This window comes from Malaya genurostris, chromosome 1 (assembly GCF_030247185.1).
Source record: "Malaya genurostris strain Urasoe2022 chromosome 1, Malgen_1.1, whole genome shotgun sequence".
NCBI lineage: Eukaryota > Metazoa > Arthropoda > Insecta > Diptera > Culicidae > Malaya > Malaya genurostris.
This window is the reverse complement of record NC_080570.1, coordinates 46548602-46565598: the sequence shown is the minus strand read 5'-3', so window position 1 is coordinate 46565598 and position 16997 is coordinate 46548602. Positions and strand designations below refer to the sequence as shown.

Here is a 16997-nt window from a genome sequence, read left to right as displayed (position 1 = left end):
TTATTATTCAATATGTCGTTCAGACACTGTTTTATTTTACCCAAGAAAAACGGTTCATTTTTGCCAGCAGCGATTGAGCGAATGGCTTCAATTGCACTCAGACTATCTGTGAAGAGGAAATAATGGTTTGGAGATAATGTGACGATTACACTCAAACTATAATGAACTGCTGCTAGCTCTGCTATATAAACAGATGCAGGTTCTTGAAGCCTAAATGAGGCCGAAACATTATTGTTGAACATACCAAACCCTGTCGCTTCTTCAATTCGCGATCCGTCCGTGTAAAACATTTTCTCAGAGTCAATATGCCTGAGAGTTACGTATTGTTTAGCCTGAGTGAGTGAGTTCATGCTTAAAAGATATACTCTTTCTGTCAAGAGATTTAGATTTATGATTGGCACCCAAACATTCGAGTTTCACTGAGTTTATAATATATGTGTGATCATACTTATATAAATTAGCCTGCATCCAACCATGTCAATGCAGGATACCACTGATAAATCTCGAGTAAGAGTATATTTGATCAACGAAATAGTTCATCGATCGTTACAGAATGCATAGTCTTTCGCATACAGAAAGTCAATGTAACCTGTCCTTAAACCCGATTTTTCAACCGAGGCCCTGAAGATCGAGTTTCGTATTACATTCGACTCGGTTCGTTGAAATCTAAAAATGTCCAGGTAACAGCAGCACAGAATGGAATGGTCAAAAGCATTGAAATGGTGCTTACTTCGATTTCTCAGAGATGGCAGATCATACAAACTTGGATACAAATAAAAGTCACGACACAAAAAAGGACTTTTTTCTCAAATCAGTCTAATTTGGAAACTGTTTATTGTATGAGTTTGTATAGTGTCCAAGAAGACAATGTAGAGCACTCTAAAAAAAACTCAGTATGTTTCCATAAATAGAAAACTAGTTTTGAAAGGAAACCGCAACTAACCTGAACAAGAGTTCGTTGAATTACATGTTTAAAAATTTCGCGAATGACTACTTCTAAGAAACAAGTCACTATTAGAGAATTAATTGCTTGTATGCCGTATCTGTAAAACCATATTCAAAAGAAAAATAACATTTTTTCATCAAGAACTCGAAGTTTTGCCTGTGAATAGTTTCAGCTGTAATAAGCAATTTAAAGTTAAATAATTTCTAATAATTGCAGTGACGTATTTTTTTATATTTTATATCCTAATGCTTTGAAACGCAGTTTCCGGGACTTTCACTTTTTTTTAATTTTATTTAGGAGCAAGGAGAAGCCCGATGGAGCTGAAATCCCATAGTTTGGTTCTCCATCAGGCATGAACCATCCTCATATTTCATATCAACAGGTTACAGTAATTACATACACATATTATCATATACTTAAAACTAACCTTTTAACTGAGCCTGGCACGTAAGAATTTCAAAGGGAATTCAGAAATATTTTTTTGTACAGCACTTCTAGACAGGTGAAAATTAAATACGTGAGAACATCGATTAACAAATACCGAAAACAAAGCTTCTTCAACTCCGTTTTAGTGTGGGCAAATTGAGCATAAATTTCATCCATAATTCAATAAGCTGAGGTTTTTTTACATGGTTTTTATATGTTTTTACGCGACACAGACTTCCGCATTTTTTCAAACTCATACCCGTCCCGTACTCGATCAAAAATGAAAAAAACTACCGAAACCCAAAAAAATCGATCATATTTTTAACCCAAACCCGACCCGTACCCGTTGAAAATGAAAAAAATCGACACTCGTAGCCGACAAACATATCTTTTTCTGTACTCGAACCCGACCAACACCTGTCGGGTTCGGGTATGAATACCTAAAACCCAATCATCACAGACATTTTCCGTTCTCGTCGAGCTGAGTCGAATGGTGTATAACACTATGAGTCTCCGTTCGAAAGTCGAGTTTTCTTGCAATTCTATTACAATGAGGTCTCTTTTTACGCGGCGAATACCGCGTAACTTCTGAAATCCGCGTGAAAAAATCGCCTAACTTCGGCCATCCGTTTAAAAAAAACAAATCTTTGATGCCAAATATCGCAGAAACGCATGAAACAATTTTTCTCAATCGCCTTTAGAACTTAGAGAATTTGAGACCGCGTAACTTCGGGAATCTGCGTAAAAAATAACCACAAAATTGAGAAAGAAATATTGATGATGCCAGATGTCTTAGAAATGCATCAAAAGTCGAGAACTGGTGTAATAATTACCGCGTAACCTCGGAAATCCGCGTAACTTCGGAAACTCGCGAAAAAAAGCCGCGTAAAAAGACCTCAGTGTACTTTTCTATAGAGATTTTTCAATTTTTTCGAATTTAAATCTCGAGTCAAAACGGTGTCTCCATCCGTCGTTTGCCATACTCAAGAAATGTGCATAGTACACTGAAGTCTTTTTTTATGCGAATTTACGTACCGCATAAAAAAACCGCATAACTCTGAAAATTCGCATAAAAAAAACCGCATAACTCTGAAACTTCGCATAAAAAAAACCGCATAACTCTGAAACTTTGCATAAAAAAAGACCGCAGAAGGGTAAAACGCATAACTCTGAAAATTCGCATAAAAAAAACCGCATAACTCTGAAACTTCGCATAAAAAAAAACCGCATAACTCTGAAAATTCGCATAAAAAAAGTCGCGTAAAAAAAAACCGCATAAAAAAAGATCGCATAAAAAAAGACCTCAGTGTAATTCTAAAAACTATTAGGAGTGAGGATCTGTTATTCATGTCTGAAATTGCTCATATGACTATAATATACAGACTTACAATAGCGCTTCATCTATCCACCTTCTTACTGTGTCTTTTGCCAAAGAACAATCTAAAGGAGCTGGACGAATGTATGAGCAAAGACACTTACACGGATTTCTCTGACTAAAAAGTAACTTATTCATCCATAATATCCAGTGCACGGATGAAGTATATCGCTATACATGCTTGAATCGTCCAGTCAACTTGTTCTTAGAGTACACTAAACTTTTCTTCAAATGGCTTCTTGGCTATCCACATTCCAACTTCCCCAACGCCTCAGTCACAGTGAGGACTTCGTTATTCGTTGGTAATCTTTTCCCAGCAACCTTCTTTTTTTTACTGATAACAGAAAATATTCACTGGGAGCAAATCTGGCGAATATGGTATGCGGCAGGGGTGGAAATAAGCGGTAATCAATTTTGACGTTAACGTTACTTATACCACTACATCACAGGAACTGTAAGTGACAGCCATTTGAACTTTAAACCTGTTTAATGAATACAAAGTAGCATTAAAACGAACCGAACATTGTTGAAATGTTGATTCCGAATCAGACAGTAATACTGATAACGACGAACACATTTATAAAATCTAAGTAAAATCAAAATTTATTTTATCAAAAATCATTCGTTGCAGAATTAATTATAATATCTACAATAAATATGTGATATAAATCAACAATACTAACTATTTTTATTTACTGTGAATCAGTAACAATCTAAAGGATTTTTTTAATTTTATAAATGTGTTCATCGTTATCAGTATTACTGTCTGATTCGGAATCAACATTTCAACAATGTTCGGTTCGTTTTAATGCTACTTTGTATTCATTAAACAGGTTTAAAGTTCAAATGGCTGTCACTTACAGTTCCTGTGATGTAGTGGTATAAGTAACGTTAACGTCAAAATTGATTACCGCTCAATTTTCTCGGATATGGATTATCCGATATCAATAATTTTAGGCTCGTTAAGTGAGTTTATTTCGTCGGTCGCATCGAAATTCCATGTTTCGTGCGATGAATAATAATTATAACTATAAGAAAAACATGTCAAAGCGTCACAAATCGTGCTATGGAGTTGATTAATATTACCCTATTTAGCTTGAATATCATACACAGAAGTAACAGGAGTGCGGGATTTGACTACGCCAATTCAAACGCACCATTGAAACACTGCGTCAAATGCTGCGCTCCAGTTACCTCTTTAAATCAAATTCATGTCGAATAGCGTTTCATTGGGTTTAATCTGGATAGTGCATGAACATCATCATCAGCATCAACCAGCTGGAAATAAAACAAAGTCTTTTGTCGCTATAATCACAATTTGGGGAGGTATATTTTTTTACTAGTTTTGCATTGGGTGTGGATATTGCGCAGCGAAAGCTGTAAAATTAACATTATCAATTTATTTTTTTCATAAAATTTTCATCTAGCAGGTAGAATACGGTTTGTATCAAAAGAGAACATGTGTTGAAACTTCGTAAACCGTGCCGTAACGAAACCGGCATTTTTCCCAACTCTGGTGATAGAGACTGTTAAACGAGCATTCCTGAAAGTTACAAATTTGAGCACTCTCATGCATATAAATTGACAAAAATCATTGATGTACAAACTCCTTTCATATTCCTTATCACCCATCAAGAAACTTCCCAAAGATGCAAAATTTGCAATTTTTCACGATTTTAAAAGTCTGATTGACACGCGTTATCCTTAGTTAAAAATTACTGACAATCAGGTTTTGCAAGAATATCGGTTTAACATTAAATCGTTTCACTTCTGCGGGTATTGATATTTTGAGGTTGTTATAATCTTAAATTGATCCTTCAAGCGATTTTATGTTTCTTGCTTTCCAAAAGAAGACTAACTGAAAGCACAATAGTTAATACAATTATGAACTGAATGTCATAAAATTTTGACAGACGAACGATAGAAGAAATTAAATTAGTGACACCATCTGTCTGTCAGAACGGGGACTTATTGACCGCACGTAACTTGGTCCAAAACTAAAAACTAAATTTAGCTTACGGAAGTATAACACAATTTCATAAATTTTATTTCAAAATTGACTAGCAGGAATTAAAATTTCGGTAACGGGGTGAGGAACAAAAATTTTCTATAATTTCGTTTCCAACTTAACAATTGCACTTATGGGACACCCTATTTTTAATAGTCTTCTAATGGAGGACTCTTCACTAGTCTCTGCCTACCAGGGGCAGCCCCACCACCACTTTTGAACACAGTAAAATCGCATCGCATTGACATCGAGCATTGAAATCGTTCCGAACAGTCCCCGGATCCGGGCATGGCAGGTGAACTCCCAGGCGAGGCCAAATCCGACAATGTATTTACCGTTTTTCTATCGTAAGGATGCTCGATTAGTTTTACATCATGCTTTACTGTTCGAAATATCTAATTTTGAAATTTTATTGAAACTTTCCTAATATTTCCATTTATTACTACGAGAAGGCTAATTTTTTCGATTGATAATTTTAAGTTAATTCATATCAACAAATTTACAGAACACCCCTCTTGGATTGTTTTGAAAATGTATCGTCAAACCGCAGCACACATCGAACCAGGTGTAGAACAACAGGATAGGTTTTTTATTACATTTATTCACAATTTCGTCCTCCACTGTTTCTTACAATAAACAACAGTATTCCTTAGAAACCGGCACTGGATCACCTGCGTCACATGTGTACTTGGCAGGAAATCTTCCTCCCTCTCTTTGAAGGCGCTTTCCAACTCCGAGTTGGTGCAGGACGATACGGGCGGTAAAATTGGGTTCGACACGAAGAATTTGCTTTCTTCCCATGAAGTAGTTCAGTAGCTTCGAGGACGCGATTAGGAGCGCATCAGTAGGGGAAAAAATGTTCTGCTTAGTGTCTATGCTTGAATTGTGGGATATTTTTGCTATGGCGTTCCCAATTAACGAATTGCGGTTAACTAACACAGTACAAGACTGGCTCAATTCTATCAAAAGTGCCGGCTATTGTTGAATACTTCTACTGCCATGAATGTCGGAACTATGGCTAAACTTTACACCGGGTTGAGCGTTACTCAGAACCTGAAGGTACGGGAGCAACTTGCCAAGGAGATCTGTGATCCAAATTCGTGCTTGAGTCAAAATATCATCATCAAGGAGTTGGTGCTGCAGCAGAAGGAACGAATGTACGGTTATTCTTAAAGGAAATTATTACTTGGTATAAATAGTGTTTGTATGGAAATCATAATACTCTTGAATGACGAAGAATATTCGGCAAATTGGAAATAGAACCCTAGAACTGAATCATTTGGAATATCAAATATTATGCATTTTCACGATAAATTGGTTTGCAAATGAAGTAAAATCCAGAGTGAGCAGCTTGACAAACACTTGCAGATGTCGTTGCAATCGCCAATATGTCCTTAGCTTAGGTGTCTCAGTCCAATGACGACTAACCTTTGTTTTGCTGTAATTAATATTTCAAATGGTCGTTTAAATTCAAATTCATTTCAAACGTCATGAGAAGAAAATGTGAGTTTTATACCGGTGAAAAGTACGAGAGAGAGGTTTTCCAGTTGTAATAGTTGCTGGTTACTACCAATCTGATGCAAATGCAAAGCATAGGGGAGAGTCGGCAGCCTTGGACCATTTTTCACTTGACGTGAATACGTCTTAGAGTGAAGTCAGAGAGAAAGCGACAAGTGACAGATCGCACGGAGTCACGTCCACCCAAGTTCAGCAGAAAAAAATGAGTATGTCAGAGTGAACTCGATGCGAAGCGGCTACTCACCGATCGCACTTGCTCTGACGGATCAGGGTCATTTCGCCGAAAGCCGTTTCGCCGAAAGTCATTTCACCGAAAGGGTAATTTCGTCGATTCCAGCAATTGTCTTAATATTACGTTATAATTGGAATTGATTTAAAATAAACACAAATGAATTATAATACGTTAACACCCGTTTTGTTGACCTACAATTGTACTTCTTGAACAGATAGATTGATTCTCGTGCTCTTGAATAAAGATTGATTCATGAAACTTAGAACGGAGTTCCCAAGGAAACTTTTTGACTATGAGTCACTAAGCATTAAAGCTATAGCATAGGTGTATCTACCAAGCAAATGTATGTGGTATTTTCCGTTTACTAAGTGAAAAAATATCTTATGCGGCATCGCCACATCGATTTGATTCGTGTGCTGTTCGACCTTCCTACCGCTCGTTCGGACCTAACTAAAGCAAAGAAACCTAGCTTCGAGTAGACCGGGCAAACGAGGCGGTTACAGGTTTGTATGGCCGGGTCGCCGCCGCTTCCGACGGCGGGTCGGTGGCCAACTCAGCCGGCGTCGCCTCTGCGGCTTTATGCCGCCGAGCCATCTTGGCTCCGGTTATGTGACTGTGCCACTAATATGATGTGTTCGAAATAACCCTTTCGACTAAATTACTCTTTCGGCGATATGACCCACTCCCCACTCTTACATACATGTCATTTTTCTGCTGTGTTCTGTTCCGCATCGCATCGAGTGTCGCTTTCTCTCTGGCTTCACCCTTACTTTACTATGGAGTACTATTTCAAAATCTACCTTCTGGGGGATTGAGAGCGTGAATATCTCTGGGAGTTTTTGATCGTGCATATTTCTTGTTTTATTCAACATATCAACATAATGTTTTCTCTACGTCATCAGAGATATGATCACCAATTTGTGATAGAATTTTCAGTAGTATGACAACTACTACACGAATAACTCGAAAGTTTTCTAAAATATTTGGTATGTAAAGGAGGTGCAAAAATTTGATGCTTCATTTATTCTAGGCTGCGTGCAGCATCCAACGCAAGAGTTCAGTTCTGAATTCTGATACTTGAACAGATTTTGAGAACTTAATTCTAAGCCTGAATTTTTGAACCGAAATCTGGAACTGAGATCTGAATTTTGAAACAAAGTTCTGGAACTGAGATTGAGGTTCAGACATTCAGAATTTAGTTCCAAAATTCCTGCCCAGAATTCTGACTTCGAATTCAGGTTCAAAATCCGGAAACTAAGTTCTAAACCTGAAGCTCTGGAACTGCAGACCGAAATTTAGAACCAGAATTCCAGAAAATGCATTCCAGAAACCAGGATCAGAATTTAGCTCCAGAAGGCAGGTCTAGAATTAGGATCGAAAATTCACTTTCATAATTCCGCAATTGTAACTAAATTTAGGAACTAGGTTTTTGAACTAAATTCCCGATCTGGTTTATTGAACTCCGTTTCAAAGCTGAATTCTGGATGCGAATTTGCGAAACTGAACCGTGCATATAATTCGTATTCGAGTCATCCGGCTATGTCTCTGACATTATCTACCCGACTATTTTATAGCTGTAAATAGAAGGTATTTAAAAATTTGGTATTTCCGTTGCAAAGTAGTAAAATTTCATTCATTTCAATTGAAACTCAGTTGATTTCTTGAAGTAACAAAATATTTCTCTCAACAGTGAGAGCGGCCTTTAAATGAGGTTCATGTAAACATTCGAATTGGTTCAAGATAATAGATGAAAGACAAATCAGATATTTGACATATCATTTACAGAGTATACATAAATCAATAGTTTCCTCCTACAGTTTTCATTTTTAATACTTTACTTCATTTATAATTCTATTCGTTTGAACTTGCTCACCACCAAGAGCGAAGACAATGAAGCAGCTAGACTACATGGCACTTAAAACTGAGCAAGCAAAACTTCAAATGACTAGGTACGACTATTCAACTGACGATGAATTCTGGAAGATTCACTTGAAAATGACAGCAAAAGTCAAATGAATATGCTGACGGTCAGTGGCCATAAATTTCATTTTCATCTTAAATTCTCGTTGTCACCCTTTTGCTAGGGGGAGGGGAGCTTCCATTTCCCTCCAGAGAGGATTGAGGGGCACTTCGTTCGTGGTTCGTCTCGTCATCCATTGCCGCATCGATGGTATTGTTGTCGATTTCCGTCTTCTTTTCGTTGCTAGTTGCTGTAGATTAGCAGCTGGTGTGCTTTGTTCTATAGGGGATGATGATGGATTCGTTGAAGGGGATGCTTCATTGTTGTTGGTGACTTTCACAGGTGTACTGGGGTTGCTTGGGGTTGGTGTGAAGGAAGCACCGTTGTCCTTTGGTGTAGTTGTCTCCTTGTCCAGTTTATCACATGGCTTACCGTAGTGAACAGCTTTTTGGCAATATTGACATGTGGCCATCTGATTGTCATAGGTAACAAGTGATTTGCACTGAATTCTTGTATCCTGACCGAAAGTCACATAAGAATGTATAGGCCTCATCAAGCGCATGCGTAACAAACGTACGCCATTTAGAATACCGGGGGTAAAGCTCATCCACTTTTCTTTTTCGATAGAGAGAATCTCTCCGTATTGGGACATAGTTTTGCGAATATAAGATTCGGTGACGCTTGAGGGAAGATCATGCACACGCACTTCTATAGCACTATCTTCCATGTATACCAGACATATAGGTTTAATGACAAGATTCATTTGCTCCTTAAGCAAACCTTCAAGTTCTTGTATCGAAGGTCGAATTCTGCACTGCCTGAAGTCAACAACAATTGTATTCTTTCGTGTCGGCGGTAGCTTTTGTTCGTTTGGTTCACTCATTTCGAGGTCGTTCTATTGTTCACTACACAATACTGTACATGGTTTCTTCTGTTCCGAACGTAAGCGGTTTTGTTTTATCGACTGACTTGTTTCGATTGATAATACTTTGAATAATACTATTCCTTGATAAAAAAAAATTTGCTCACAAATTCAGGTTTTTACTAAAAGTAATATCGTAAATTATGATGTGATTAATATCAGAAAAGAAAAAATGAAAAAAAAAACATTTTTTGAAGCAAAATTGGTTTCTACACTTGTTTACAACAATGTTGTTTACACGTTGCTTACAACAATGCTACGAGGAGAAACAGTGAGTTCGTTCCTTTGAGATATTTCATATTTACAATGTCTTATTATATTTTTCTTACCAAAAATCGGGCTGGACTGAACTCCTTCGATTATTTAAGGAAGATTTGATCAATGGATTTTTATTTATTCGGATTAAACGCTAAGTTTAAAACGCGCGCGTGAAGTTTATAGCCATGCAGGTACTTTTATTATTTAGGCTAGGAAGTAAATATCGACAAGGCGTTGTTGTTCGATTGATGGTGATCGAGTGATTTCTTACCAGTGTTACGGCTGTCTATTGAAGAAAAAAAAACGGAACACAATGAATTAAATGTATGATTTGATATCGAACTTCCCGACAGCTGACTGTTCGGAGTTTTACGAATTTCAGAAGAAATTTCGTATATTATTAGGAAGCACATATTAATACAAAACGCGATAAAATTGCAACGTATTCTCGGTAACTGGATACCCAGAGCAATAAGCAAGTTCAACTTTCATTTTTCTGCATTTTAAATCAATTCCAATACGATGTTAAGACAATTAAACGATTCGGCGATATGATCCTTTTGGCGAAATGACCCCAACCCTCTAATGCATGGTATTGTTTCTTGTAGTTTTTATTCTGACTCCCATATCGAAAACAATGACGTAGTCCGACGTCAAAAACGGGTATCAATGCGAACAGTATTCGTTTTCTTACATTGTGTTGTATTATATTATATTGTATTGTATTATTTTTTTTATATTAATTTATATTATATTAAATTATATTATATTATATTGTATTACGCTCAAGTATATCGACAACGGGGAGGGACAGGAATGTAACTGAAATATCGTCTATGGGCAAAATAAGTCAAACTTCGAGCTTAACTCTTGCTTCAAAATAAAGAAAATCTGTCATATTTACCTTTCAAGAATGCTTTCGTCATACGATAAATTGACACAACTACACTTTTAAACTGCTTTAGAAGCTAAAAATAATGGATACGTTCCCCTTGAGGCGAATGTATGTTTGTTGTTATGCTTCAGAATATACGTTCTAAAACGAAAGATGAACCACGATTTTGAACCAACTGTTTGTGCTATCGACTGAACATAGATATCGTTTTCACAATATGCAAGCGTGGGTAGCAATAACAGCTACGACCACTGTCGTAGTTTATTCAAAGATGGTTTTTTGGTCAAATATTGCTTCAAATTTTGTAGGCCGAAGACTCCAAAGGAAAAAAACTACAATAATTATGCGTCTAGTAGGCAAAATCATACACAACAGAATCATCCATTCCGATATAAAAATATGACGCAAAGTTTCTCGATAATCTGAGCACGAGAATTTATTGAAGTAGCAATCTATCTGCATTATTTGTTTTAGCTCAAAGTAGTCTCCGGATGCTTGATAACTTTGTACCATCTGTATGAAAAAATCTATGTTCCGGTAGTAATAGTGATTCAACGTCGTTAACGAAAATCGAAAACATCAACGGACCAATTGTACTACCTTGCGGAACTCTAGTCCGATTAGAGAATGTTGCCGAAGTAGGTACGATCTGATATTCTGGTACGTGTATTTGATTCCCACTATAGTTTATGTAATCTACGTGTACTTTCATTTCGGTTAGCGTACTTCTGAAGTTATTACCACCGGTGTGACCGGAGACATGCTGGAAGGCTGCACGAGGAGAACGCTGATTCCATTCCCCAATCGGAATCGTAATAAATGCACCAATTTGTCCGCGTCAAATACTGGCAATAACTAAATTAGCGTACATACCGGGCTACAAGCTTTTAGCTTTATCCCCTTACATAAATTAAGACATGCACACGTCGGTTTTACAATGCTTTTACCACGAAGCATGCTGCTTGACACTCTTCTGCTGATCCTTCTTCTTCCCGCACTGCACCGACCGAATCGTGCGGGGTCTTACGGGTTCGTAAAAATAGCGTGATGCAAAGTATGCATTTCTAGCGTGATTTTTTTTCTCGCTCTTTCTCTCGTGACTTAGTCAGTCACAACACACTGTTGCTACTGCGGACCGCACTTCGTGATCGGGCTTGTCAAATTGAAAGACAACTTCAAGTATCAGCGGTCACAGCAGAGATGCCAGATATTTTCATAGGAAATCTGTATTACTCTCTATAAAAAATCTGTATTTATCTGTATTCAATAGCAAAATTAAATTTCAACAATAAATGTTAAAAGATGTTATTCCAACACATTATTGCTGTAGAATGGTAGATTCAGTGAGACCAAGACTTTGCTTCTCGTCACTGCAATCAAATACTAATAGATTGCTCATAGAACAAGTTTTTATTTTGCTTTTTGGGAGATTCGTATTAAATTTATGAAATCTGTATCAAATCTGTATTCTGTATGCGTATGTAAAAATCTGTATAATACAGATAAATCTGTTTAAATGGCATCTCTGGGCCACAGCCACCTACCTGCCGTGATACGTGATTGCTATCTATTTTCGAATCGGAAATTGGTAGTGGAAGTGATTGATTCACTGCTCCGCCAGTAAAACCGAAAGTAACTGACAGGCGCGAGACAGAGTAAGTGCGGATGCAACAAGCATCACAATTAAATGCCAACAAAAAAAACCGGCAATGTTGGGTTTCTAATTTTAGTTTGATTGTTGCTTGAGGAATGACCGAGGGGAGGTCTGGAGATTTAGTAATCGAATGGAGAATTTGCATAGAGCGAGCAATCACAATGCTACGATAAAACATGGTTTTGCAATAAATTTCACTTAAATTTCACGTCACATTGAACACACATTAAACTTTTTACCATGGCCTGTTTTAAATTTCTATTCCCTATTTTCTTTGCAGGCGGAAGCTGAACGGGCACTCCAGCTTTGACTTTTTTATTATGCCTATATCGGACAAATCCAGATCCAATCATCCATTGAAGTAAGTTTTCCATTGTTGAACACTATTTATTTCCTTCGGAGCGGCACAAATTCAAACTTTTGCGTACTTTCGGTTGGGTTGCAATCGTATCATTCAATAGTAGACGGTTTTTCATTCTCTGACAAAATTCAATTCAACTCTAGAAGACAGACTATCAGCTCAAGCCGGACGATGGTCGATCATGTTGAATCAGGTTTAGCCTGCATCAAATTCTGCATTTAGTTTTGAAAAGTTTTCGACTTTTTTCTATAAAATTGGATCGGCTTTTCACCCTGGTTTTGGTCCCATAAAAAATTGATGGTTTTAAAGTTGATCAATTTCGATTGTATTTTGAATCCAACAAGGAGTTGGTTTGATTTTGAACCACAGATTACAAACGTACAAATTTAATTTCCAATGAGTGTAAAAAATTTAGATAAAAGAATTATCCCAACTTACCAAAACGTTCGGATAAAAGAAACTGATTTGGCTTAAACAGCTTAAGCTAAAAAACGACTTTCTCATATAGAAAAGTTATGCAATCACTGTGAAAACCGACTTCTAAACCGAATTCCGGAGGGCCAAATGTCATAAACTATTCGACTCAGTTCGATGCACCGAGTAAATACCTGTGTGTGTATGTGTGTGTAACAAAAATGTGAACGCAATTTTCTAGGAGACAACCCCACCGATTTTCTTCAACTAAGATTTAAATTAAAGACCTTATAGTACCATAGGCTGCTATTGAATTTCATCTGGATCCGACTTCCGGTTCGGGAGTTACGGGGTGAAATGGGCAAAATGAACTAAAAACGTGCAATCGATATTTTCAGAAAATGCTCATCAAATATTTACAACCGTAGATTCAAATGAAAGGTCTTACAACCCCATATAACCCTATCAAATTTCATCCAGATACGACTTTCTGTTCCGGAGATACAGGGTAATACGCACCAAAAATGCAAAAATATGCACTCACTTTACTAAAAGATGGCTGAACTGATATTTACGAATTTAAATTCAAATGAAAGGTCTTACGGTCCCCTAGTCTGCTATTGAATTTCATTTGAATCTGATTTTCGGTTCCAGAGTTATAGGATAATATGTGACAATTAGGAAAAAATGTACCCTCAATTTTCTCGGAAACGGCTTAACCGATTTTCACGAACAAAGACTCAAGCGAAAGGTATTGAAGTTATTTAAAAATTTCTGAAACATTTCATCCAGATTCTACTTTCTGTTTCGGAACTAGAAAGTGATAAATGTAAAATCTTCAATTTCATGAGTATTTTTTCACAAAAACATATATAAATCCAATAAAACTGACTGATGAATCCTCCTAATTTGCAGATTTTTTTAGAAACAAACTAATGAAAACGATTAAACAACTGCACAGGTGGTTAGAGAAGAGTGTAAACAACAGGACGCAGCCATAAAAATTGACAAATTCTGAACCATTGCGAAATGGCAGCGGTTTTTGGTTGCGATTTCCGATTCTGAAAGCACCGATACTAGTTTTGAAATACTCCAAAACGAAACTCAGACTATTTTCTCAGAGATACTTAAGTGTTAAAAATTTTATACCACCATCTTAAGTGACAAAGTGAAAGGTGTAAAAATTCTTTTTAACTAGGTTCAAAACTGTTCCAATTTTTGGGTCATATTTGTTGCTGTTCATACGAACCAACTTCGGCAATTCCGGTCCTCGAAATTAGATTTCGGAAGTATTGGAAATAGTGATTAAAAAACTACCAAAAGGATCTCACTCACTTTCCTTCAAGATGGCCAAATCGATTTTCACAAACTTAAAGATTTAAAAAATAAGGTCGTACGATTAGTTTTTGTTTGGCGTCTATACAAAGAAGTTTAAAAATTTTCGTGTGGCGAATTTTAAATTGAAAATTCCGGTTCTTTTTTTATCATAAGGTACATTGGTAGAATAAGCGGCCATAGTAAAATGATTATATCGCAACTATCCACTGCCCATACAGAATCGGATCGCGAAACGAGAATAAGCGACTGTTTGTTGCTTCAGAGAGAATCCCCACAGCAGCGAGCTAACCTTTGATTCTCAGACAGGTCATCGATTGAAATTCACTCTCGCACTGGTATCTATTCTATGTTAAATGAACCATGCCGGTATTTTGTTGCTGCGATGATATCCCTCTCTCTTTGATGGCACTGATTGGATTTTGCTATTTAATAAAACATATTACTACTAGTTTCCTTTAATATTATATCAGTATTACTATAACTATAACTTTTCCAGGTTTGTTTGTATCAGTGCATCATTTTTATTCAAAGTAAGATGTTTCATCACTGAAAGTATCGTTGTCTGATACAATTTCAAATCTTCCGGATGAGCACCCTACCACGATTCTGTTATTGTTCAAAGAAAATTTACTCTTTTTGGCATTTAGTTATCAAATATCTAATGTGTCCTCCCCACGTGCCATTGGAATCAAACCACACCCCGAGGTATTTGAAAGTCAAAACCTGTTGAATTATCCTTCCCATTATATGGAGCTGAAGCTGCGCGGGATCTAACTTTCTTGAAAAAACAACCAGCTCTGTTTTCTCCGCAGAGAATTCGGTACCCAGATGAACAGCCCAAAAGGACAAGTTATCTAAGGTATCTTGCAATGGTTTTTGCAGGTTAACAGCTTTTGGTCCAGTAACTGAAACCACGCCATTATCTGCCAATTGTCTTAGTGTGCATGGGGTTATTAGACAGTTGTCAATGTCATTCACGTAAAAATTATAGAGGAGCGGACTGAAGCATGAACCTTTCGGTAGACCCATGTAGCTAATTCTAAATGTTGTCAAATCACAATGTAAAAAATACGTGCGATTCTCCGACAAAAGGTTGTGCAAATAACCACTGGAAGTCCATGTTGGTGTAGCTTGTCTGAAAGAATATCAATAGAGTCTGAATCAAATGCTCCTCTAATGGCTAAAAATATAGATGCCATTTGTTGTTTTTGGGCGAAAGCAATTTGTGTGTCAGACGAAAGTAATGCAAGGCAATGATCCGTCCCTGCATTTCTACGGAAGCCAAACTGAGTATCTAAAAACATGCCGTTCGTCTCGGCCCAAGTGTTGAATGGCGATAACTTTCGCTTGCCTCCAGTCAGGTGGAACAATGGTTTGCTCAAGAAACTTGGTGAACAATTCCAACAAACGTCTTTTTGCAAGGTCGGGCAGATTCTTCACCAAGTTGAATTTAATTCTGTCCAACCCAGGAGCGTTATTGTCACAAGACAAGAGTGCTATAGCTAATTTCATTATTGTAAAGGGGCTATCAATGGAAACATTATTTGAGTTAGACTCCCGATAGGACTCTGCGTAGGAACAGAATCTGGACAAACTTTCCTCGCAAAATTAAATATCCATCGGTTCGAGTATTCCTCACTCTTATTTCCTACGTTACGATTCCTCTTTCGTCTGGCCAAGTTCCAAAGAGTGCTCATTGAGGTTTCTCTTGACAAACCTTCGACAAATAGCTACTTTTCTTTGCCCGAAGCATACTTGTACTTGGTTTCTAAAACCAAGAATTTTTCAAAATTCTGGGAAGTTCTTCCTCCCAGTTTAAGAAACGTCTTAAAAGCATTTGGTTTTGCATGTTTAGCATCGGAGCACTCTTTGTCCCACAAAGGGTTGGCAGACCTGCTGTTATTCGTTGGACCGGAAAACCGTTTGATTTGGGCTTGTTTTGTGGCCTCCAGAATCGAACAAACGAGGAAGTCATATTCATCAAGTGGGGGAATCTCTTCCATTGATTTTAGACACTTGAAATATTACTTTGGTATTTAATCCAGTCAATATTTTTTGTCAAATTATATGAAATATTAACTGAAGTAGCAATGCAGTTGCTACTGCTAATTGAGATGATGATTGGTAAATGATAGCTACCGTGTAAATCAAGAAATATTTTCCAGGAGCAATCTAGTCGAATTGAAGTCGAGCAAAGAGATAATTCTAATGCACTTGTCATGCTACCCATATTTAATACCGTCATGCTAAAATTGTCGCAAACATTATATACTAAAGATTATTATCTGTTATAATTGTAAACGGAACCCCTCAGAATTCCGTGCGAATTGGAATCTCCCAGAATCAAACGTGGAGCAGGAAGGGCTTCTACCATTTCATCAGGCTGTCGCTGTCTACTTCTATACTGGAAGTCGAAGGTATGTTTAATCTATAAAAGGAATATCATTTCTTAATTCCTAAAGCACTCCACCATACGAAGAATCTCTATCGAGACGTATAAAGTTAGTCATTAAAATTTAAAGATATATTTGAAGTAAGTCATGTTTCGCACAAAGCAAATACATCATATTTTTGATTATGCAATAAAACTTTAAATGAATCAAGTTATGGCATGATGCTTCGACAATTCCACTGCAGGACAGTTATAAATTATCCATCAAATGATACAAACTCTGATAGAGTTGGCCATT

General features: G+C 37.1%; 1 protein-coding gene across 4 annotated transcripts in view; it reads left to right on the top strand.

Moving 5' to 3' along the window:
* LOC131438781 (tubulin polyglutamylase TTLL5) overlaps positions 1–16997 on the top strand; it is an 87377-nt gene that overhangs the window by 59267 nt on the left and 11113 nt on the right. For all 4 annotated transcript variants that reach the window (XM_058609050.1, XM_058609041.1, XM_058609059.1 and 1 more), the window contains exon 4: positions 12475–12555. In XM_058609050.1, coding sequence (XP_058465033.1) covers positions 12515–12555 — 41 coding nt within the window. In that variant the 5' untranslated portion in view covers positions 12475–12514. The remainder of the gene's footprint in view (positions 1–12474; positions 12556–16997) is intronic.